Source organism: Chionomys nivalis, chromosome 22 (genome assembly GCF_950005125.1).
Source record: "Chionomys nivalis chromosome 22, mChiNiv1.1, whole genome shotgun sequence".
NCBI lineage: Eukaryota > Metazoa > Chordata > Mammalia > Rodentia > Cricetidae > Chionomys > Chionomys nivalis.
The window spans coordinates 7,677,501-7,702,325 of NC_080107.1; the positions used below are offsets into that span (position 1 = coordinate 7,677,501).

The window sequence follows — 24,825 nt, forward strand, 5'->3', positions numbered from 1 at the left end:
GGGAGAATAAGGATGTATTTCCTGCCGGTTGAATTGAGGACTTAATAAGGAAAAATTCTAGGAAGCATAGATGCAGGACCTGACAGCACTACATGTGTCGCAGATGTAAATATTTAGTCTTTCTTTCCAGACTTCTGAAAACTATACAAATAGATGCTCTAAGGCTGGTGTTGAGTGAAAACCTTTCCCTCAAGAAGTCTGGTTTGCTTCTGTGCCAGCACCATTGTTTGATTGTCTGCTTTTCCAAGTGTGGTTTAAAACTGCTGGGAGCCTTGTATGGTAGTTAATACATTATCTTAAGCAATTTAATGCAAATTAATTTTTACACAACCTTGAGTTTCAAAAGCCATTGGACTAGGAAGGGAAAGAGTGATGTTTAGGAGGCTGTTTGCTGTCTCCATCTGGACCCTGGAGCGGCCCCATCTGCTCTCACGGGTACCACCAGCTCTCAGCAGCTCCCCTACCAAACAGCATGCGGAACCTTTAAACTGAGAGCTCGCTTGAGTGCATGGAAAGACGGATGCTTCGGGTTTTCTAGGAAACATAAGGGGATTAGTTGGGCATTTCAAAGTTCTGGTTTGACATCAAGTTTATAGTGTGTTTTATTTCTGAATTTCTTTCTCTCTCGTGATCTGATAGGGTCATGAGAATGGCAATTCTCAATCTCTCGGAGGGTTTCTCAGACTGTGGGCTTGTTCCGCAGAGTACATTGGCCCTCAGTGGGAGCCACTAAATGGTTCAGGAGGGAATGGCAAGCTTGAGACTCCTTGAAAGCTGGGAGACTAGTTAGGGCGCTATCACAGAGTTCCGATGAGAACTGAGGAGGCGCTGTAGCAGCAACAGAAGACCCGGGTACAGAGACCCTTTGGAAGGGAGGAGAACAGACTGATGAGCTCGGCATGCCAGTAGGAAGAGCAGTGCTGCAAATCTCGAGCGGAACCACGGCATGGATGACAGCACTCAGCTCCAGTGAGAATGGCCTTGTGAGCAGATGGAGGTCTCAAGGAAGGGGAAGAGTTCAGCTACGCATGGTCAAGTCACTGCGTCCAGCCATGACAGCACACAGGACAGGAGTGGCTTGAATACAACTCATGGCCAACAGGATCACTGCAAAGTGGTGGGTCCTATCTGGGGCTTTCTGTTAACTAATCAATAATCTTCACCTCTGGAACCTAGAAGCTCAGTGGTTCACTAGTCTATACGTTCAGACTTGCTTCCACCCTTGGCGGCTTCCTTCCAAAGTCACACACCATAAATAGACGCCTCCTGTGTCTCTCAGAGACACTCTCACTCCCGTGACTCCTCAGTCATGTGAACCCAAGAGAATCTGAAGGCCTGCCACTGCTGGCGTGCCCCTTGCCCCTCCTGCTGGAGGTCTGGGTGGGGACGTCAATTGCACAGAGTGTCTACACTTTTCCATTTCAAAACCCCAGTCCCCCAAGGACCCCCAAGATCTTCTCTCACAGAGGAAACGATCGTAGTTGCAGAGAAATGCTGCAGCACAGGGCTGAGATCAGCGCCACCTCCAACCGTCATTTTACCAAAAACCCAGGAGGCAGGGATGTAGCCTTGCCGAACCCGCCCTGGGTTCAACCCCGGGTGATTAAAAAGGGGGCAGTATTTTGAAAAGCACTCTGATTTCTTTCTGTTCCTGAAACTGTCTTTCGGTTTCTGGTGGTTCTCCTTCAAAAGGTGCTGGTAAGAAGTGGCAGGAAACACTCATGTTGCTAACAGTTTGGAACTGTCATTCAACAGCAATAATCCTCATCCCGGAAAACAAATGACCAGCTTGGAGAGCTTCCTCAGATACCATTAAAGTGCTGAAGATAAATCTGGGCATGTTCAGATGCAAAGCCTAGCCTGGCACAAATTTGGTTTCTCTTGGTGTCCTTCTAACAGTGGAGCGACAGCCACCCACTGGGCAGAGCGGTTTCTGATGTTTCTGGCAGCAAACCAGGCTCTTCGTTCACTCTTTTGTCCCGCATCTTCTTGTCGAGATCCCAGAAGTGACTGCGGTCAACTGGAGATACGCAGCAAGCCCCGGCGGTAGCAGGTATGGATCACAGCAGTGGGGGAAACCAAGGAAACTGACTGCTCGCAGCTCAGGGAACTGAAGGAACAGCCTCAGGAGCCGCGCCATGAGCACAGCTCTGTGCTCGTCTGCAGGTGGAGCTGCTAGGTGTGTTTGTCTAGCAGAACTGGGTAGCAGGTGGGAACAGGCCAACCTGTCTTAACTACTCTTAACCAGCCATTGGTCAGTGACAGGGAGAGAGGAAAGGCCACTATCTCCTGAGGCCACCGTGATGGGAACTAGATATTTAAACCTAAATAAACAAAGCCGAAAGGCTCGGTTTCTGTGCAGAGTCCAGGGAGTGGCGCAGCCACCAGTCAGCTTCCTGTTACCATAGCAAAACACCTCCCATCATGGCGGGGAAGGCATGGTGGTGAGAACGCAGCTGTCTGGTCATGTGTCCACATCTGGAATCAGAGAGCTCAGATCCACAACAGAGTAAACCCTTCTTAAGTTACGTCTCCCAGATATTTTATCGTAACAATGACAAAAGTAATGTGCACCTAAAATTCATAATGTCTACTAAATTCTAATATTTAATATAGAATTACCAGGCATTCAAAGAAGCAAGAAAATTTTGATCCATAATAAAAAAAACACAACCAGTACACTTATAAAAGAGAAAAAAAATGGTTTTTTTCTGTTGTTTTTTTGTTTTTGTTTTTGTTGTTTTTTGTTTTTTGTTTGATTTTTCGAGACAGGGTTTCTCCGTAGCTTTTTGGTTTCTGTCCTGGAACTAGCTCTTGTAGACCAGGCTGGCCTCGAACTCACAGAGATCCGCCTGCCTCTGCCTCCCGAGTGCTGGGATTAAAGACGTGCGCCACCACCGCCCGGCAAAAAAAAAAAAAAAAAATGTTTTTTAAAAGCTTATAGAGACTTCAATCTGTGATTTGATGAACCTTTGCTTTGGGTCTCTGGTGGGGGTGCCAGAAAGCAGGAGCATATGGTCAAGCACATCCAAGCTGAGACCACTCAGGTTGGCATCCACAATACTTCCCAAACAGACTTACACTTCCTCTCTCCAGCCGTCCTTGGTCTATAACAGGAATGCCCTTTGCTCAACAGCAGGGGGCTCTGCAATGGGTCAAGACACCTGGTTTCATGGGAAGACCTGGTAATCATCCTCACCACTGATGCAGACCACGTGACCCCTCCACTCCTCACCCTGAGCACCAACAGCTACTTCTGTCATCGTGAGCCTCTCACAGAAAGTGCAAAGCCTGCGTTCATCATCCATTCCAATGAGTTTCTGACTCATTGGCTAAGAAGGGGACATTCAACCTCATCTGGACAGGGGCGACCACCTTGGAGGCTACACACACAAAGAAAAGATGGTCATATTTTAAAGCACTAAAAATAAAATACAAAAACATTTTAAGTATGAAAGCTACTGTTGAAGATCTAGATGGCTTCAGGTCTGCAAACAAAGGAGGACGACAGGAGGCTTCTGAGAGAAGGCCGAGCAGGACTTGAACGGTCAAGGAGGATGAGTTGTCTCGGGAGGGACCTGCCACACAGTGCTTTAAACCAGGAAGGCTCGAGTAAAGACCCCTCAGTCTCTCACTGTGTGATGACAGGCAAGTCATTTGACCTTGATGACTGGCAATTTCCTTACCAATAAAGAGATGAAGGGACCTACCATACAGAATTGCCATGATGCTTCCATGAGACAATGACGTCACACCCCTAGCCCTGTCCTATTGCAGGGGATGTTCATTGTATAAACCCGCTGTCTCTTTTTCTTAAATGTCATCAGAAATGGTAAAGGGGAACGCACCACTTAGCCAAAGGAAGGTGTCCTCCCTTCTTTTGCTAGCAGAAATACTATAAGGGCTCACATGTTAGAGGCATGGTTCTGTTAAGTGCTGTGGGTCTTGGCTGGGGTGAGTCTGCAGACATCTGGCAATATATTTTATCTTTGAGCTATTTTGGGTTGCCATGATTTAGGCAATGGGGTGGTGGTACTATTGCTGGCTTCTAGGGTGTCCTATAAAGTACAGCCAACACAGAAAGTATTCATCTGACCCCGAACACCGTAGTAAGCGAGGTGGAGACACTATGGTAGCCAGTTTCTTTCGTTACCCACCTAACTGATCCGAGCAGTCCTTTCCTCTAGGTCTTAGTTTTCCTCGCTGATGAACTAACAGCAACACAGATGATAATTATTTGGCCCTCATAAGGTCCTTGAGAAAGTTAGTGTGCCTGAAACAACACAGCCTGGCACAACATAGGCCTTCCGGAACACGGAACACGTGTGGTAGCAGTAAAAGCTGGTGAGATCAGCAGAGGGGTGGAGCCAGAGCCACGTGAAAGCGGAGAGAGAGAGTATCAGCTGTGACGCTGATGCAGCAGAGTTTCCTTCAGGGACTGGAAATGGGCGAGGAATAAGAAACACTCTACAGCAATGTGTTTCCGTGACGCTTGGGAGAGAGCGAGGGCCCTGTGTACACGCCGGCAATTGGATCATAGAGAGAAGTCCAGATCTCTGTGTTCTTAGCTGTATCCACTCCCATTCTTTCCAAGGCCTTAATCTAAACAATAGTTAGAATCTGTATTTTCATTCTCTTGTTAGCTTGGTTAATGTAAGCCTCTTGTTCTATATCGTAGATGCTGTTTCTATGTATTGATTTAACAGAATCTATCAAAATGCAAATTCACATACTCTGACCCAGAAATACTAATTCTACAATTTGACTGTCTGGTGGTCTTCATCTACAAAATGACTAAGCACAGGATATCCTTGACACTGTTACTCAGAATGGCCAAATAGAAACACCTAATTTCCATTAACAACAGGGAACTAGCTTGACAAATTTGACAGCTGAAGAACATTCGGTAGACATAAAACAATGAAATCTCATGTTTCACCTATACAGGTAAGTGTTTCTTGTGGCCACACAAACAGCTGATCACATCTATTGATCAACAGTTGGGGCAGTGTAGAAGCAAGACCTTACCTTGTACCTCTGTGCCCTTGTCTATCCCTTGAGCTAGGAGAATGCTACTTATTGAGAATATAAATAAAATATAGAATAAACTACATGTGCTTGTCATAAGAAAGCTGAGCAGTGGAGTGTGACTTGCAGAGGCAGGAAGGAGGAGTCCCTCAGCCACCCAGACTGCTAGGTGTAGGGTATGTTCCCTCATGCAAAACTACCGCAGGTGCTCCCGATGGATCGAGAGAGTGCCAGTGGGATCGATAAGGTTGTCCCAAGAGACAAGTTGTGCATTCCAACTTGTAGGTCCAGTGGTTTTCACAGGATCAACACAAGAGTCATGAGTCCTGCATGGGACTGGGAGAGTCTGGTCTAAAGGATTAGGTCCCCGGGAATAAGTTAAATGATCCTTAGACTTGAGCTCAGCACAAGAAAACAATATCCTAAAGTCAAACAATAAGAATAAAGTGGACCTTCTTGAGAGGTAGTGTGCTCATTGCTCCTGGGGGCATTTAAATAGTGGCACAGTCACACGTATATCACAAGGAAGTTGGGCATCCACCAGCTGATGCAACCACCCATGAGTCCTTTGTAGGTGACAGTCCCCTCTCTCTACATAAGGGAGGACTGACTTTCCCAGAACCATCAGGAATTACCTGCTGGTGGCCAGCCTTCGGGAACATCCACTTCTCTGTATGTAGTACTCCTGCTCCCAGGGCCTGGCTGGCGTCCCCGGGAACCTTGGAACTTAACTTTGCAGGTTCCTCTTTCTCTGCAGATACACCACTAGCTCCTTGTCCTTGTGCCCAGCCGCATTTATGTGGCAAATTTATAGTATCAAAGCAATTCCTCCAGACTCGTGTTTTACTGCCTTTGTCTAGAATCAACACTCGTGCTAAGGGAAATGATTCCACCTGTGGTGATCCTGCCTCAAGAGAAAACAAGGAAAAGGGGGAATTCTGAGAAAGAGGTATCTTTCCCCAGCCCCAGTGTTTCGCTGCACACAGAGGGAGCAGAGGAAGAAAGGAGACGATCAAGGAGGGAAAGTGTTTGGGGCTAAGCCAAACAAGCTTAAGTATTTCAAAGAATAAATTGGCGGAGTAATTCGGATCATGGGCAGGTGCTAGGAATGTAATTTAGTAAATGCTCGGGAAACTGCCAAAGAAGAGAAAAATGTGTTGCTTTTGAGATCATTTCCCAGCAGCTCCATAAAAGAAAACTGATTACAGGAATTTAATAAGTAAAACAGAGCCAGAAATAGTGTGATCAAATGAGTTTTTAATTACATTTCAAGCAGAAAAAAATTCCAATTTGTGCTCCTGGGATTAAAAAAAAAATAAGTTCTAGAGAAATGCTTTTGTAGCAGGAAAGAACACATCCGCTGATTTCCATAGCAATGCCAGTAGTCCGGTCATTAACAGGCTTGCTCAAAGCAGAGGAGCCCGTGCCAAGGCACACTAAACAAGACCATGGCAGTCATCGTGCTACACACTTGTCAGAAACAGACAGACAGACAGACAGACAGACAGACAGATAAACACTGAGCACTGAGCAGGAATTGGGTATCTGCATTTTTTCTAGTTGAAATAAAGGGAATTTTTAATTTTAATTTTTAATCACTGGGTTATTATGTTGCTTTGGTTTATTCGCACATGAAATAAATGGTACATCAGATTTTAAATGAGATGTTTCTACTGAGTGTGACAAAGGTCACTGGAAAGAAGACACACACACACATGCACTCACTGACACACTCACACTCACTGACACACACACACACACACACGGTGCGATGGGGATGGATGAGAATAACTATTACAGGGCATCGATGTGCAGAGGAGTCACCTCAACCAGCGAGAGTCTCTCTGTCCTTTCAGTCTATTTAGGGGATCGGTTTCAGGTGTGCTTAGGGAAGGACACTCCACTGTCTACAGGACACGCTGTTCTCCAGATGAGGACTTTGCTGCAGATCACTTTTTAACCACGGGGCACACCTAGACGGTGCTTTCTGGAAGATGTGCAGGAACTACTGTGGTTTTATTCTCAGTTCAACCTTTGTCCCCTTGTGATGAATGGGGCCAACCTGCAACCTCCATGGGACCAAGGTTTTAATCCCTGGCCTCAGAAGTGGGCTCACCTAGAAGATCATCTTTCTAAAGACAAGTACATCTGCAGCCCCAGGCGCAATCCTTTAGGGTTGCATAGGGGAAAGTTGCTATGGCAAGCCAGTTAGCATCACTCCCCCATGGTCTCTAGTTCAGTTCCTGCCTTGGCTTCCCTTAATAATGAACTGTAACCTAGAAACTCGCTCAATGTTTGAGGCCAGCCTAGTCTATACTGTGAGTTTTAGACTGGCCAAGGCATGGTAAGACACTGTCTTTAAAAAAATCAACAACAGCAGCAAAAAGATGGGCTGTCCCCCGTATTTCCTTTTTTCTACTGCTGGAGCTTGAACGCAGGGTTTTCCACAGACGAGACAAAGATTCTACCACTGAATGACACCCTTTATTTCTTTTTCTCAAAAACAGGATTGTCTAGAATATAAAAGACCCTTTGTTATGTATGTCCTATATGAATGATTTTACTCATATTATTTATAGTTATTCACATGTAGATACTGTAATAGATGTTTTTGCTAATCGTATTTTGCTGGTTGAATATGTTGGAGTCTTTCATAATAAGCAGTAAGACTTATTCCAGTGCAAGCGAAGAGAAGACAAGATATTAGGACTAAGTTTACAGCTCAGAGGTAGAGTACTTGTCCTACCGGATCCCTAACACCACAGGGAAATAAATAAATAAAAAGCCTTTAACATAGAGAAAAAGAATTCTAAACTTTTAATTTTACAATTTAAGTTTAAAAACCATTCCAATGGAACAGAGAATCATGAGGTTTTCCCAGCTGGGCAGGAAGTTCTCCATGCCCCTCTGGCCTGTAAGATGTTTATTTACTGATATTTAGCCTGGGCTTTCTGAATCCATTCTTACCCTAGTTCATAGGTGACGTCTTCGGCCCATCCCACAGTACTGCATGTCTGTGTAGAACACTTCAAAAGCTACAGAAGGCTCATGTGCATCCAGTTCAGATGAGACAGCATGCTATAGGATTCCCATTCCACTGCCAGGGGCCATCAGGGCCTCTGAGGTCAGAAATCATTCACGCCACTTGGAAGTAGGGACCTCTACTCTTAAAGAGGGTAAATTAAATGCAGAAGGAAGTATTTAGAAGCACCAATGGCTCTTGGGCAATTAAGGACCCCAAAGCGTCAGTTTCACGAGCCTGGTGATCTGTCTGCCCCGTCTGATCATTGCTTACATTTTCACTCTCGTCTCCCCCACGCTTCTCCTTTACTCTCTTCCCCGCCTCTTTCCCTTCGTCACTAGAGTAAAAACAGGTGTTTGCGTTAAAAGGCATAGAAGGTTTAAAAGGGCAGAGTTAGGAACACTGAGAAAGGTAAGAGGGCTTGCAGCCAAGCTGACCAGCTATGAGGAAGGCAGGACTCTGGGAGACACACGAAATCATGTCAGCAGGCTCCCTTGAAGACATCCTTCCCCCCCCCACACACACATCCATAACAGCACTCAGGGCCCTGCTGCCCTTTGACATCATTCAGATCTATGTCACTCCATGTTAATCTGTATGTTCAGCATGGCCACTGCATTTTTGCTTTTGGAAAATGAGCCCCTCTTGTCTTGGGGAGTTACCTGGTCTTTCTTACGTGGGAAAGTTCATCAGCCATCTGTGGCAGATGCTATTGTGATGTGGAATTCCCCTCTCTGTGCTGTGAATCATTGGTTAATGAATAAAGCTGCTTTGGGCCTATTACAGTGCAGAGTAGGGCAGGGTGGGAATTCCAAGCAGATAGAGGAGGAGAGAGTAGGCAGAGTCAGAGAGAAGCCATGTAGCAGCCATGACAGACGCCAGACAGAACCTTACTGGTAGGCCCCAACTATATGGCGATACACAGATTAATAGAAATGGGTTAATACAAGATGTAAGAACTAGCTAGCATATGCATAAGCTAATAGGCCAAACAGTATTGCAATTAATATAGTTTCTGTGTGATTATTTCGGGTCTGGGCGGCTGGGAAATTATTTTTGAAAAATTTGAGTTCACAGTCTACTGATAGGTAAAACTCTCTCTGGCAGGCAAAGATACAGTTATTGATAGATATAGTGGCGTGCATCTTTGTCTTCTAGGTTTTTTGATGCACTTATAAACGCAGTCTACAAGGCTGCCTGTCCCTTGAATAACACAGTCATCTTGTTTGTCATTCTCAGCACAGGCTCTATGAATAGAACACAAGAGTGGTGGATGCATACCTACTTCTCAGAAATAATTTGTGTTTACCTGCTAGCCATTTCCTTTCCTATACCCAGTTTCCAAAGAGGAGGAGGAGGATACAAACCTGTGACCAGGTTCCTCACTCTCCACCTTTTTCTCGTTTGCTTTAGGCCTTGGTGAAGGTCAACGCCAAACTGAAGCCGATGCTGGATTCAGTGGCTGCCAACCGAAGGAAGTGGGAAGAATTACATCAGAAAAGACTGCAGGTCTCCGCTGCCTCCCCAGTCCCTGCTAGTCTCACTGTGGCAACGGGCGAGGATAGGATGTAAAGCACCCAGAGCCTCTGTGCGACCCTGTGGCCTGGAGGGTCCTCTGCAGCCTGGAGGATCCGCTGCAGCAGCTGCATCTTTCCGCTCAGGCAATCCTAAAGTGCAGACTGTATAGACCGGACCTGGAAGCGCACCCGGAAGTATGCTTGGTGGCAGAGGACTGGAAGGATGAAAGACAGAGGCCGGCAGAGAGCTTGACCCTCAGCTTTCCCTGATGAACCTACACTGCTGGATTTGGATCCATGAACCTGAGGACTATCAGCTCCACTCGTTGGGAGTTGAGGGGAACACCGTGGTAAAAGTGTCCCTGACAGTGCTTCACGTATGGCACTTTCCTGACACAAGCACGTCCCAGACAGTCCCAAGAATCCAGATTTGCATCTTAGGTGTTTTGTTTCTTAGTGATGCACCAGACCGTTGGTCTCGTTTGCCTGTTGGACGAGCCGCCCCCTTATGAGTACCAACTAACCCCAGTCTTTTCAAAAGGTCCCCAGTAGGAACGCAGTGAGCTTGCTAATTGGAAGGTTACAGAATCTATAACCCTGGCAGTGAGATCACAGTTCCTTTTTCAGTGTTTGAATTCAGCCTTCATTGTAGACCAGGCCTTTTCCTGAGAAGAATAGATTAATAAATTTATTCAAGCAAAGGGGAAGGGGAATTTACAGTCACATGTACCACAGGTGACCTGTGAACACTAGAACTACTTCCAACAGAGAGAGAGAGAGAGAGAGAGAGAGATTTTACAAGCGCAGAGGACCCCTGAGACTGAGGACGGACTAGCCTGAGGTGAAAAAGTTTGGGGATAAAATTTAAGGTACCTCAATTTTATATTTTTTCTTAAGTGAAAAAAAAGGAATATTCTAGAAAGGCCAGGAAATAACGTCTACACAACCTATATCCTCTAGGAAGTCAGGCCTCTAACAGGTGAAAAAAAATGTTTTAAATGGATGTGGTGTCTACTAAGTTGCTTTGATACCCATCTCACCCAAGACACTTGTGAACAGGGTCCGTCTTCACCGAAAAGCACTGGTCTTGCTGTCCTTAATTTTGCATCCTCAGCTGGGTGGCTTTGGACAGGTTTCTCTGCTGCCCAAACTGAAATTACCCTAGTAGCTTACTTGCAGAAATCTTAATTTTAAAATCCTTTGTGCAACAAACTTTCAAGGACTCCCCAGGACACAAGATAGCTGAAAGCTGAGATCTTCTGTTTGAAGCAGGTCTTGGGGGTCCAGAGCCTATAGGTCCAGGAGGTCCAGAGCCCACAGGTCCGGGGGGGTTCAGAGCTCACAGGGCTTGAGGGGCTAGAGTTCACACAAATCATCGTCTCTTTGTTCACGTAATGGTGCTCCAGAGGGAGACTCTGAGCACTCTGAAAATCCCTGCAGATGTGAAACCTGAGAGCCAGCCCAGCTCTACACAAACATTTACAAAACAACATTTTGACCTTACTTTTACTGACCAGTATCAGTTATTATCAAAAAATAGTGGTCAGATGTTTGAAGCTGGGGAGGGGGGGGTCCTAAAATGAAGGTACCAAACAGGGAGTGGGATGATCTGGCAATCACCATGAGGAAGGCAGCTTTGTTATGGCAAGAAACACAATAAAATAAATGGGCAAAGGGTGGGGCTAGAAGATAGGGGCTAAGGTAGATGGCTAAGACAATGGCTAAGGGGGGTGAAAGTCAATCCAAACAAAGAAAAAAGGCAATTATAGTTCCCCCACCCACCCAAATGAGGATACAGAATCATGACATCAATTGAGCAGGAAAGAGAGACAATCACACAGGGAGAATCTTGACAAAGGAGAAAAGGAAGGGCTGGGCACACTAAGAAACAATGTTGCTAGCTGCCCTTCACAGCTGTGTCTTCAGGGAAGGCTGGGGGGGAAAGAACACGAGCACAAGAAAAAAATGCGTCTGCAGAGCAGGTAAGAGGAGGCTGTGCAGATTTATGGATTTTATTAAGCCAGTTTTCTGAATCACTCTGCTATAAAGGCAAATAGCTTCTGCAGCGCTGTCTCCCTCCTTCAGGTGAGGAACAAAGGATGGGTGGAGTTAGGAAGAGACCCTGGTCTGCAGGATCGTCTGCAGGTGCTCCTGGGTACCTCACCACATCATCCCATCACGTTTCCGTTGCAGACGGGAATGAAGAAGCAGTCCACGTGAGGCTGCGGTGAGCCCACATCTGTTACCCGTCCTAACAATAAATAACCAGGAAAACAGACGCCAGTCCACCCAAAGCAGACAGTTTCAAGCATGTGCTTTCTGATACAACTGGACCCAGTGTCTTCCAGAGGCTGCTGGCAGCAGCGAGACAGCAGCCTCCCTCCTCCCTGAATGTTGATGCTACATATTGCTGAGGGGGACATAATTTATAGCACAAACCCTACGGCTTCCTCTAAGGTTGAGTTTTCCTCTCATCTCGCCTTTTTATTGGCTTCACTGCACGGTTGCCAATAGCAACATCCATCGGTAGCAAAGGGAGTTCAACAGCATTACAATCTGCCAGACAGTGGAGCCCTGACAATGTCAACCATCAATCAAATAGATGCTTGTAATTGCCTCCATCTATTTCTCCTGTCTCAAGGTATCTGTCCTATTGTGGGTCAAGATTCAGAAACCGCTGACTAATGTCTGGGGTCTGCTCCTCCATGACTGTGGAGAACTGGGAGAGACGGTGGCAGCCCTCCTGATGCCAAACCCTAGAGGTCAAAGGTTGGGATTTTTAAAGCCCTTGTAAAACGATTTCTTTCCCATGACCGTGAGTTATGTGGGATCCCAGAGTCTGTTTCCAACACACAGAATGAGGAAACGTCTCAATCCTTATTCTTCACTGTCGTTTCCTGTTGGAAAAAGGCATTTGAAATGTGAGTCCTCTTCAAAGGAAAAAAAAAAAAACTCAAACAGATCGTCTGCTTCCTCAGGTCTCTTGGCACGAACAGCTGAGGTGACTCATCCTCCTTTTGTATGAGATGTATTTTTTCAGAAACTCTATTTATCCATGTTAGTGAGCATGTAGCTACTGCGTGCACAGCCCACAGCACAGCTGGTGATTCCGGTGGGTGAGTGCATCTTGGCAAACCACCAAGGGGACCCACCAGTCCACAGCAGAACGGGCTCCCTCCTCGCTGGCTGCCAATGGGCCTACTATCTGGGGACTCTGCGGCGCTTCAGGTTTTTATCTGTTAAATAAAAGCCCCAGCTTTTATTCAGCTTCTGCATCCAGGGACCAAGCTATGCTATGCTTTGCTTTGGAAACTTCATTCAAGTCGTTTTCTTCTTTCTTCTTCTCAAATAAAATAGAAGCAAACCCGAGAGAGTCATTGTCTCACGGAAGACAGGGTAAACATTTACATAGAGAGGGAGTGGACCCAGAAACAACCTTCCTACAAAGCGTCTGAGACAGCTGATAATGAGTGTGAACGATACAGTCACCAACACCTGCTCGTAAGTGTGTATTCTCCTGTTTCATAAAGAACAGCTTTAGATTATCTCATATCACTGAATCCCATATGGGAATCATTAGTTTAGAAGTGAACTTGTAAAGGGAGCCAAGAAAGGCAAAAATTATACATGAATTTTCTGTTTCTTGAAACCCGAAGGCTTGCAAGCTTCCAGATACTCCAGGTTTGCAAATATCTTGCATTTAAGATGATCTCAGCACTGTTTTTTATTAGTGCAGTAACGACAGTATGTTTCTGGAATTCAGTTGCTTTTTCTGTATATCAAAATTTAGCGTACTTTAATGTCTTACGTCATTAGACTGACTTTAGCGTACCTTAATGTCTTACGTCATTAGACTGACTTTAGCGTACCTTAATGGCTTACGTCGTTAGACTGACTTTAGCGTACCTTAATGGCTTACGTCGTTAGACTGATTTTACTCAGTTTCCTTTGCAGCACAATCTTTTTCCAACTCATTTCTCTTACTGACCCTTGTGAGTTACAAAAAGATCAAAACAAATTACAATCTAACCTCACAAGTGCAGCAGAAATCTAAACATGTTTAGATGAAATTCAAACATAAAGAGAAATGTGTTTTGGTGGGGGAAATGACAAAAAGATTCATTAAAGCTACTCAGTGTAACCTAATTTGGGACCCTAAACACTTTGTCCCTCCTCCTTTAGTGAATTCCTAATGTTTCACAGTAACAATCTAGAATCGTTATTCTACCATGTGTGTCTAGAGCGCCTAAGCCCCAAATTACTAAGAATTTAAAGGTTAAGTCCAGCTGCTAGAAGGCCAAAGTGTCACACACTTCCTAAGTCAACTGTGGGTCACAACCCCACCGGAAATCAAATATCAGATAGCTCAGACAGCCTGACATCAGATGTTGACATTATGACTCTTACCAGTAGCAAAATTACAGTTACAAAGTAGCAACGAAAATAATTTTATGGCTGGGGGTCACCACAGCATGAGGAGCTGTATTGGAGGGTCGCAGCGTTAGGAAGGCTGAGAACCCCCGTCCTAAGAGAACAGTGGTAAACATGACTGGCTATCCGAACAAGATGTGACTGGAGACTTACATGAAGGGCCTCGGATTTAGCGGCGCCCAGCGCTGTGCTCACTGTCTATATCACCCTGTCTCCCCAGCGAATGAGTTTGGGTTGTACATACTTTGATCTTGAATGGCCTTGCATGTTTGTGTATCTCTCAGCATCACTAAAGGCCAGTGGTCATCTATGTATCTCCACCTGTACCCACCACTATAACTGAATGTAGGCACCGGTGCAAAACTGTGTGTTTTATGAAGTAAATGAACTACTTGCTGTGAAAAAAAAAGTATCTTCTTTGAAGCCATCATCTGTGTTCATTCCTGTGCATATGTGTGTTAGAGCGCTTGTTTTTCTTCTGCTTTAATGTGGATTTAGATCGCATCATATTCAGAGCAACTTTAAAGCATAGTGCAGTGTGGAAGCAGAAGTCTAGTTTACTGAGTCCATCCCCTTGGAGGGCTGTTGCTTTTGCTGTTTTATTCTGATTTACAATGATCTAAAAAGAGTTCCTTACTGACTTCTTTCCTCATTATTGTTATTTTACCCAAAAGAAGGGAAATACGTTGTCGGCTGGCTCATGTGAAGCCCCTCTCTCTGTGAAGTTTTCAGGTTAATACTGTATTGTAAGAACACTTGGTAAAATGCTGCTTGGCCATTGCAGAAGCAACTACCCATGGCTTCGAAACAGACTGCTTTAAGAAAACAGAAGCTTCTTGTTTTTAATAAAATGCTTAATGTTTAACTAACGTTCTGGAGTAATCTTTATGTCGCCAGCTGGAAAAAGGACGCACACATCCTAATACCTACTACAATTTAGTTCGTTACCTTTGGTCGGTGCTGTCTGCTTGTGCGAGACCGATACTGGGACCTCGTTTTTAAAATAAAAGGCTTTTCGAATTATTGAAGGTTTTCTGGAGGTAAGAGAATTCTGCAGCCAAAAGCTGGATCTTTGCATCCAGTATGCATTGCTTAAATTTGCATGGGCAGTTAGACAAGGTGTTGGGGGGGCCGGGGGGGCGGGGAGTTTCTTACACCATCGTGCCTGTTCTATTAGAACGAACTGCAACAATCCAAAGCCAATTCAAATGACTGGAGAGGAGGCACCCAAGGAGAGAGGAAAGAGGCGCAGTGTGGCCCTCTACTGGACAGTGTAAGCAATCACCAGCGCTGCTTGCTGCAACCACCAGTCTCTTTGTGTATTGCAACCTGCAATTCTACAGTGAGTTGGAAATAAGAATCTCTAACCCACAGAAGGTCTGTGGGGATTAGTGTTGGAAGTTAGACAAAGAGGGCAAAAGCGCTGGCGCTTAGAGTAGCTTTTAGAAAGTCTGGCCGGATGTTTTACAAATTAGTATCGGCAGTTTTGCCTTCTCCGTTAATTCCTTCTGTAAACCACAACACTACTGCTCAGTCCAGATAGCAAAATTTAGGTTAATTTAATGACACTTTAAACCTAAAATACAAGCTACTTGATCAAATTCAAAGTTCATTCAAGGAAGAGATCTTGCTCAGACGTTGTGGAAGGTTCCTCAGAAAGGCGAGCCCTACTCAGATGAAATGACTCTCCGGCTAAGCCTGAGGATCCTTTGTTGACTCGGTATACAGATGGCCCAAAGCTTCCAACCCTGAACTCAGGCTCCTAAGAGTCAGTCAACCACGTCACACAGTTGGCACTGATTTAGTCATTGCTTCCCTGTTTACAGTGGTGATGGACTTGAGAAGACTAGAATGCTATGGGACTGGGCACCCAAACTGGCCACCCTGAAGGAAATGGTCAGGAACCATCAAGGGAAAGAAAATAGTAACTCTGCAAAGGGCTTCTTTTGCCGAGGAAATTCTTGCACACGGTTGTGCGTGCAACAGTTATGGAGTAATGATTTACCACCCGCAAATGAACACGTGCGTGGGGTAAGAAAATTAACTGCCCAGTTAATTCTGAAAGAGACTGCTCAACACATCGTACATCTGATTGCTTTGTGTTTGGACTGGAAGAACTGAAGTGTGCTAAGAACCAACCTGCCTTAAGCAGTTCTGACATGTTTTGCCTAAATCGAACTCTTCCTGGTAATCATGCCTCCCTTGATCTGTCAATCATTAACTCCTGTCCACACATCTCCAACACTTTATAAACACCCCTATGGGTCCTGTTTGCCGAGGACAGTGTTGCTAATATTCTACCAGCTTGCTTTCCATCATTCACTAAAGTACCTCCTTTCATCGCCCCCATCCATTAAAAAAAACAGTGAGACTGTTCCCCAGCTACCTGTCAGAGACCAAACCAAAGTCAGCTCTCACAGCAGCGGCCGCGGCCATGCCAGTCTCACAGTGGGACGGGTGTGCTCAATGCGTTTTGAAAATGACCCTGCCCTCCATCTGTCCAAGCCAAATGCCCTGCTCCTTTCGAGCCAGGCCAGTGGAGCAGTGTCCTATGAAAGGAGGAGGACACAGAATAGCCACCCTCCCGTGCCCTTCAGCTGCCCTGCTCACAGACAGGCACCAAAACAGAGAGGAGAAACCCAGATGATCCCTGTAGCTAGCCAAGAAATTTGGGGAAAAGCCGACAGTCCTTTCGTTTTTGTGGGGGGGGGGGTCAAAGGACATTTGAAGGTGGATGGTTTCATAAAATTAAGTACAGCTCTGCAAACAGAGAGGAACTGAAGGGATAAAGGGCATTTCTCATTTCCTTGTTTACTCAATTTAGTACCAGCTTGTTAAAGATAACAGTCTTTGCATAAAGATTTTCAAATATTGAGTGTGAATTTCCAAGGAACAAATGTCAGGCAGGCCACCAGTCGTAGAGAAGTGGATACCCTATATTCCTTAAGATTTGAGCATCAGAGGTCACCTTCCCCCACCACAGGCTTCACCTCAGAGAATACACCAGAAATCAGGGTGAAAGAAAGCTCGGGGTAGGAATATAGAAGGACTCCTTAGCTGCTTTCTGTGAAGATCTTCTGTGAGCAGAACCCTCTCCACAGCATAGGAGATGGGCACATTTGTTCCTTCCTGCTCACTGAGTGCATTAAATGTTCCTTGTCCGATGGCACCCAAGAAGTCACACGACTGCTGATTCCCAACAAGAGTGAAGTCAGGCATTCTATGGTATGAGCGATTGGACACCCATTCAGGCCTTTTCCTTGTGATACTGGGTAACCAGGAAATATGCAACCTGTACTGATTACTGCACATCTGAGCCGCAGTAGAGGCATGCAAGTCCGCAGTCTGCTGCCCACACCTGTTTAGTTGTGGTTTCTATTTGCAAAATGCAGCCTTTCCTCTTGTACACTTGGTTGCCCACACTTGGCAGTCCTTTCCCGTTACTGGAGACATGGGTACTGAAGTATCTGCTACTCACGGTTTCCCACAGAACCTAGTTCTTTGTGATCATGGTTCAACCCTCTACGGTGGCTGGAATAAGAATGCCCCTCACAGATTCATATGTTTGAACACTTAGTCCCCATTGGAGAACTGTTTGGGAAGGTGTGACATTGTTGGAAGAGGTGTGTCACTGGAGATGGGCTTAGAGATTTCAAAGGGCTCCTGGTGTCACTCTCTCTGCCTCCATCCTGGAGATCAAGATGTGAGCTCAGTGGGGGTGATGGACAGGATCTTCTACTCAGAGCACTGGATCAGGAACTCAAGCATGATATTTTTGTTGGTTTTGTTTTTGATTTTTTTTTTTTTGAGACAGGGTTCTCTGTAGCTTTTGGAGCATGTTATCCTGGAACTAGCTCTTGTAGACCAGTCTGACCTCGAACTCACAGAGATTTGCCTGCCTCTGCCTCCCAGGTGCTGGGATTAAAGGCGTGTGCCAGCACCGCCCGCCTCAGTATGATTGTTTCTACAGGTTTGCTTGATTTGATACTCTTGTCTGCTCGAGGTACTTGTTACATTATCTGGAACAGTTCCCCAAGACGTTCTGCTCTGCCTGGGACTCTCTTTGGAAATTCCAGCTAAGCTCTGCGATGGACTTCCCTAGTTGATTTCAACTGAATATTTGTAAGTCCCCAATTTGATAATATTGAATTATCTATCTGATGTTTCTATCGGCTACTTCATATTTATTGCTTTACTTTTGCTTGCAATGTTCTCAATAAACAGACTTTCAAAATCAAGACTGCCATTCTGGATCATCTTCTAGTTTTTACAGAATACATGGTCACTGTACTGTTAAGCAGTACACACTTAAACCAGCACGAAATCATAATTCTAGGAGATTTCAAAGTTTTTAAAGCAAAAAGGTCATTGTCTCAAAATAGTGTATAAGCCTCAAAAAGCTTCATTTATGCCAGGCCCTGAGGCAGGCCACTGTCAGACCACAGAGAGGAAGGAACATCCAGTCAGCAAGCAACACGCCATTTTAACGAGTAGGGAGACTCTAAAACTCTCATTACAGAAATAAATGACTTTGGATGATCTTTTTCTATCTGAATACACAAATAAAGAAAAACACATATAAAGGAATCAGATCCTGTCAAAAGTATACAGGGTTATGCCGACTTGAAATGAAACTACAATTCCCAGAATGCAAAGCGCCGCTGGTCCATGGAAAGTGAAAATGACGCATGTCTGGAGGAAATTAATTAATATGCCTGAATTGCTTAAAGCTGATTACCTATCCCTTCTCTCACTTTTCTCTCTATCCAGTTTATACTCTTCTAACACACAAAAATTCAGGAATTATAATTATGGTTCGCCTTCGCATCTAACAGATGCTTTCTACCTCAAGACAACCTCCCCGCATAAACTTCTATTTCCGGTTACACAGTTGCCTTGGAAACTAGCACGCGCTACTTTTGGCGGCCATGGCCTGGCAAAGCAACTCTAAAATTCCCGACGGTGAGTTCACGGCCGTGGTCTACGGGCTCATCCGCGACTCCCGCTACTCAGAGGCGGTGCAGCTGCTGGCCGCCGAGCTGCAGAGGAGCCCCCGCAGCCGCGCCGGGCTGTCGCTGCTGGCCTACTGCTACTACCGCCTGCAGGAGTTCGAGCTCGCTGCAGAGTGCTATGAGCAGCTGAGCCAGATGCACCCGGAACTCGAGCAGTACCGCCTCTACCAGGCCCAGGCGCTGTACAAGGCCTGCCTGTATCCCGAGGCCACGCGGGTCGCCTTCCTCCTGGACAACCCCACCTATCAGACTCGCGTCCTTCGTCTCCAGGCTGCTATCAAGTACAGCGAGGGCGACCTGCCAGGAGCCAGGAGCCTGGTGGAGCAGCTGCTGAGTGGGGAAGCTGGAGAAGACAGTGGAGGGGAGAATGACCCAGATGGTTTGGTCAACATGGGCTGTCTGCTCTACAAGGAGGGACACTATGAAGCTGCCTGTTCCAAGTTCTTTGCAGCCCTGCAGGCCTCTGGCTACCAGCCTGATGTATCTTACAATCTGGCTTTAGCTTGTTACAGCAACAGGCACTATGCCCCTGCTCTGAAGCATATTGCCAACATCATAGAGAGAGGCATCCGTCAGCACCCAGAGCTAGGTGTGGGCATGACCACCGAAGGCATTGATGTTAGAAGTGTTGGCAACACCGTAGTCCTTCACCAGACGGCACTGGTCGAAGCCTTCAACCTCAAGGCAGCCATAGAGTACCAACTGAGAAACTACGAGGCGGCCCAGGAAGCCCTCACTGACATGCCGCCCAGGGCAGAGGAAGAGTTGGACCCTGTGACCCTGCACAACCAGGCTCTGATGAACATGGATGCCAGACCTACGGAGGGGTTTGAGAAGCTCCAGTTCCTGCTGCAGCAGAACCCCTTTCCCCCGGAGACCTTCGGCAACCTGCTGCTTCTCTACTGTAAATATGAGTACTTTGACCTGGCAGCTGATGTCCTGGCAGAGAATGCCCATTTGACGTACAAGTTCCTCACGCCCTATCTCTATGACTTCTTGGATGCCATGATCACTTGCCAGACGGCTCCCGAAGAGGCTTTCATAAAGCTGGACGGGCTGGCTGGCATGCTGACTGAGCAGCTCAGGAGACTCACTAAGCAAGTTCAGGAAGCAAGACACAACAGAGATGATGAAATTGTCATAAAAGCCGTGAATGAATACGATGAAACTCTCGAGAAGTATATCCCTGTCCTGATGGCCCAGGCAAAAATCTACTGGAATCTGGAAAACTATCCCATGGTGGAGAAGATCTTCCGCAAATCTGTGGAATTCTGCAATGACCATGATGTGTGGAAGCTGAATGTGGCCCACGTCCTCTTCATGCAGGAAAACAAGTACAAAGAGGCCATCAGCTTCTATGAGCCCATCGTCAAGAAGAACTACGACAACATCCTGAGCGTCAGCGCCATTGTCCTAGCCAACCTCTGTGTCTCCTACATCATGACAAGTCAGAATGAGGAAGCCGAGGAGCTGATGAGGAAGATTGAGAAGGAGGAAGAACAACTCTCCTATGGTGACCCAGACAAGAAAATCTACCACCTCTGCATTGTGAACTTGGTGATAGGAACACTCTACTGTGCCAAAGGGAACTATGACTTTGGTATCTCCAGGGTAATCAAGAGCCTGGAGCCTTACCATAAAAAGCTAGGAACTGATACGTGGTATTATGCCAAACGATGCTTCCTGTCCTTGCTAGAAAACATGTCAAAACACATGATCGTGCTTTGCGACACTGTTATTCAAGAATGTGTCCAGTTTCTAGAGCACTGTGAACTTTATGGCAGAAACATCCCTGCTGTTATAGAACAGCCTTTGGAGGAAGAGAGAATGCACACTGGAAAGAATACAGTCACATATGAGTCCAGACAGTTGAAAGCATTGATTTATGAGATCATAGGGTGGAATGTGTAGTAATATCCGTTAACGACTTTTTTTATAAAAGCTTTGTTATCTTGGCATTGTGTTTTATGTGTAAGCATTAGCATTTTCACACATTTTATAAGCTGTACCTTGTTTACATGTCTATTCAATTAGATACAGGTTTTCCTGATGAGAAACTTCACCAATGAACATAATAAACGATTCCAGAAACCTGTATTTCAGTTTTCAGAACTGAATGGAGGAAGGACCTTCTGAAAGAGCTGATTATATCTGCATTCTTTCATTGGTATTTCATTGTTTATTTTGTTTGTGAAGATCAATGCATCCATGGAGGAAATGCGTGGACTCAGAACCGTAGTTATCGTCCATTTGGGCTTTGGAGGGAGTTTTAGGGAATCTGTACCCTGCCTCTGTTTACCCTCACCATGATTTCATTTGTAGTGGAGAAGTTTTGCACCCTGGTCGATTTTAAAGATTTTGTTTTGTTTTGTGGGGTTTTAGGGGTTTTGTTTTTGTTTAGAAGAGAAGTAATGTTTGACAAATGTTTTAATGTTCTCAGTGGTTTTTCTTAGAAGATGCAAAATTCAATGTGAAATTTTATCCCTAAGTAAAAGTGTAGTCCTGTGGTTTGATGATAATAAATAATTGACAAATATCTGTTATTTTACTGTTCATAATTGACTATTGTCAATAATACAAGTGATTTTAAAAGTCAATATTTAATTCCAATACTTATGTAGCAAATTAGATATGTTATTGCTGGGGTTTCTTCTAATAGCATCTTGGGAAAGAGAAATATACTTTAGTTTTTTGACATTACTGAAGTCTCTTTTGAAATTGATTCCATTTAAATATTGCTATATGAAATGATATATTTTTAAATTATAACAAAACTATCCTGCACTATTTTTTTTTCATTTGTTTTACCAGTTTCATGGCCACAATCTTCCCAGTTAGTTCTCAGGGGAATCCCATGGGTTTTGCTCCTCATGCATTATATTTCCCACAAACATAAAGGACTTTTAATGGTGTTTTCCTCAGCCCTGTTGTCCTTTTGTTCTTAATAACGTCATTCTGTCGTAGAGAACATCAAAAACATTAGGTTTTGAAAGTTTTTAACCCACAAAACGAGCAAATTTTTGTGACCCAACAGCGTTGTACTGAGAAGTAAAGATTGTTGCTATAATGAAATACTTTTCTTCCCCAGAAGGAATGAATCATATGTAAAATGGAGTTGCATGTATATATGCGGTATGACATATATACATTCACACAATGATCGCTTTAGGTTGAGAAATACTAGCAGACATGTCAGAATATGGCTAAAGTTTTTTTTATAATTTATTGCATTTTATATTATTTGACCTGTTCCTGTTCGCTCAAGTTGTGATGATTTCATATCTCAAAGAAACACATTAAAATACTGCTTTATGTTCAGAAACTTGGCCGTTTTCATTGAGTGCAAAAACAGTCACAGTCTTTCCTAGACAGGCAACTTCCTTCTGTTACAAAACAATTTCCGGGATACGTTAGGAACCGTCTCAAGACTTCCGTTTCCGTTGGCTTGTTGCCCGGGGAACCAGAATACTCACCAATCTTGACAGTTATGGCGGGACTGAGCAGCTCGCAGATCCCCGACGGTGAGTTCACGGCCATGGTCTACGGGCTCATCCGCGACTCCCGCTACTCAGAGGCGGTGCAGCTGCTGGCCGCCGAGCTGCAGAGGAGCCCCCGCAGCCGCGCCGGGCTGTCGCTGCTGGCCTACTGCTACTACCGCCTGCAGGAGTTCGAGCTCGCTGCAGAGTGCTATGAGCAGCTGAGCCAGATGCACCCGGAACTCGAGCAGTACCGCCTCTACCAGGCCCAGGCGCTGTACAAGGCCTGCCTGTATCCCGAGGCCACGCGGGTCGCCTTCCTCCTGGACAACCCCACCTATCAGACTCGCGTCCTTCGTCTCCAGGCTGCTATCAAGTACAGCGAGGGCGACCTGCCAGGAGCCAGGAGCCTGGTGGAGCAGCTGCTGAGTGGGGAAGCTGGAGAAGACAGTGGAGGGGAGAATGACCCAGATGGTTTGGTCAACATGGGCTGTCTGCTCTACAAGGAGGGACACTATGAAGCTGCCTGTTCCAAGTTCTTTGCAGCCCTGCAGGCCTCTGGCTACCAGCCTGATGTATCTTACAATCTGGCTTTAGCTTGTTACAGCAACAGGCACTATGCCCCTGCTCTGAAGCATATTGCCAACATCATAGAGAGAGGCATCCGTCAGCACCCAGAGCTAGGTGTGGGCATGACCACCGAAGGCATTGATGTTAGAAGTGTTGGCAACACCGTAGTCCTTCACCAGACGGCACTGGTCGAAGCCTTCAACCTCAAGGCAGCCATAGAGTACCAACTGAGAAACTACGAGGCGGCCCAGGAAGCCCTCACTGACATGCCGCCCAGGGCAGAGGAAGAGTTGGACCCTGTGACCCTGCACAACCAGGCTCTGATGAACATGGATGCCAGACCTACGGAGGGGTTTGAGAAGCTCCAGTTCCTGCTGCAGCAGAACCCCTTTCCCCCGGAGACCTTCGGCAACCTGCTGCTGCTCTACTGTAAATATGAGTACTTTGACCTGGCAGCTGATGTCCTGGCAGAGAATGCCCATTTGACGTACAAGTTCCTCACGCCCTATCTCTATGACTTCTTGGATGCCATGATCACTTGCCAGACGGCTCCCGAAGAGGCTTTCATAAAGCTGGACGGGCTGGCTGGCATGCTGACTGAGCAGCTCAGGAGACTCACTAAGCAAGTTCAGGAAGCAAGACACAACAGAGATGATGAAATTGTCATAAAAGCCGTGAATGAATACGATGAAACTCTCGAGAAGTATATCCCTGTCCTGATGGCCCAGGCAAAAATCTACTGGAATCTGGAAAACTATCCCATGGTGGAGAAGATCTTCCGCAAATCTGTGGAATTCTGCAATGACCATGATGTGTGGAAGCTGAATGTGGCCCACGTCCTCTTCATGCAGGAAAACAAGTACAAAGAGGCCATCAGCTTCTATGAGCCCATTGTCAAGAAGAACTATGACAACATCCTGAGCGTCAGCGCCATTGTCCTAGCCAACCTCTGTGTCTCCTACATCATGACAAGTCAGAATGAGGAAGCCGAGGAGATGATGAGGAAGATTGAAAAGGAGGAAGAACAACTCTCCTATGGTGACCCAGACAAGAAAATCTACCACCTCTGCATTGTGAACTTGGTGATAGGAACACTCTACTGTGCCAAAGGGAACTATGACTTTGGTATCTCCAGGGTAATCAAGAGCCTGGAGCCTTACCATAAAAAGCTAGGAACTGATACGTGGTATTATGCCAAACGATGCTTCCTGTCCTTGCTAGAAAACATGTCAAAACACACGATCATGCTGAGGGACACTGTTATTCAAGAATGTGTCCAGTTTCTAGAGCACTGTGAAATTTTTGGCAGAAACATCCCTGCTGTTATAGAACAGCCTTTGGAGGAAGAGAGAATGCACATTGGGAAGAATACAGTCACGTATGAGTCCAGACAGTTAAAAGCGTTGATTTATGAGATCATAGGGTGGAATATGTAGTTACTTTTGAAAAGGTCATTAGACTTTTTCAAATCTATATTTTCCTTTTTTTTGTTTTCCTGTGCATTTTTATATTTTTTTCAGGTTTGACTCGGTATACTTAACACTTTATCAGTCTTCCACCTTTGTAGCCAGTGTGTGATATAGGTGCCGACATTCTTGCTGCTAGGCACCACCTACAGTTGCTGCAGCAACATCTCTGCAGAGGCCCAGCGCATTGAGTGTTTTGTCTTTGAGCTGTAAAGAGAACTTTGCCTCAGTTAGTAACTAGTATACCGTCTGAGGTGCCTGCCTTGGAGGCCCTGTAGCTGGGCAACAGCAAACCATCTCTCC

General features: G+C 45.6%; 3 protein-coding genes across 3 annotated transcripts in view; all 3 read left to right on the forward strand.

Annotated features, from left to right (window-relative positions):
- Pde11a (phosphodiesterase 11A) overlaps positions 1-9,622 on the forward strand; it is a 270,583-nt gene extending 260,961 nt beyond the window's left edge. The window contains exon 20 of the mRNA XM_057754935.1: positions 9,464-9,622. Within this exon, the coding sequence (XP_057610918.1) occupies positions 9,464-9,622 (159 nt within the window). The remainder of the gene's footprint in view (positions 1-9,463) is intronic.
- Positions 9,623-18,926: 9,304 nt separating this feature from the next.
- LOC130864480 (tetratricopeptide repeat protein 30A2-like) lies at positions 18,927-22,183 on the forward strand. Its single transcript, XM_057754939.1, has one exon. The coding sequence runs from the start codon at positions 18,927-18,929 to the stop codon at positions 20,919-20,921; it is 1,995 nt and encodes a 664-aa protein (XP_057610922.1). The 3' UTR covers positions 20,922-22,183.
- Positions 22,184-22,497: 314 nt separating this feature from the next.
- On the forward strand, positions 22,498-24,492 carry LOC130864481 (tetratricopeptide repeat protein 30A2). Its single transcript, XM_057754940.1, has one exon. It carries the CDS (start codon positions 22,498-22,500, stop codon positions 24,490-24,492), a length of 1,995 nt encoding a protein of 664 aa, XP_057610923.1.
- Positions 24,493-24,825: the final 333 nt, after the last annotated feature.

What these genes read in the sequence shown, in the direction of transcription:
- LOC130864480 (XM_057754939.1), top strand. Translation starts at nt 18,927, where the DNA reads ATGGCCTGGCAAAGCAACTCTAAAATTCCCGACGGTGAGTTCACGGCC.
- LOC130864481 (XM_057754940.1), top strand. Translation starts at nt 22,498, where the DNA reads ATGGCGGGACTGAGCAGCTCGCAGATCCCCGACGGTGAGTTCACGGCC.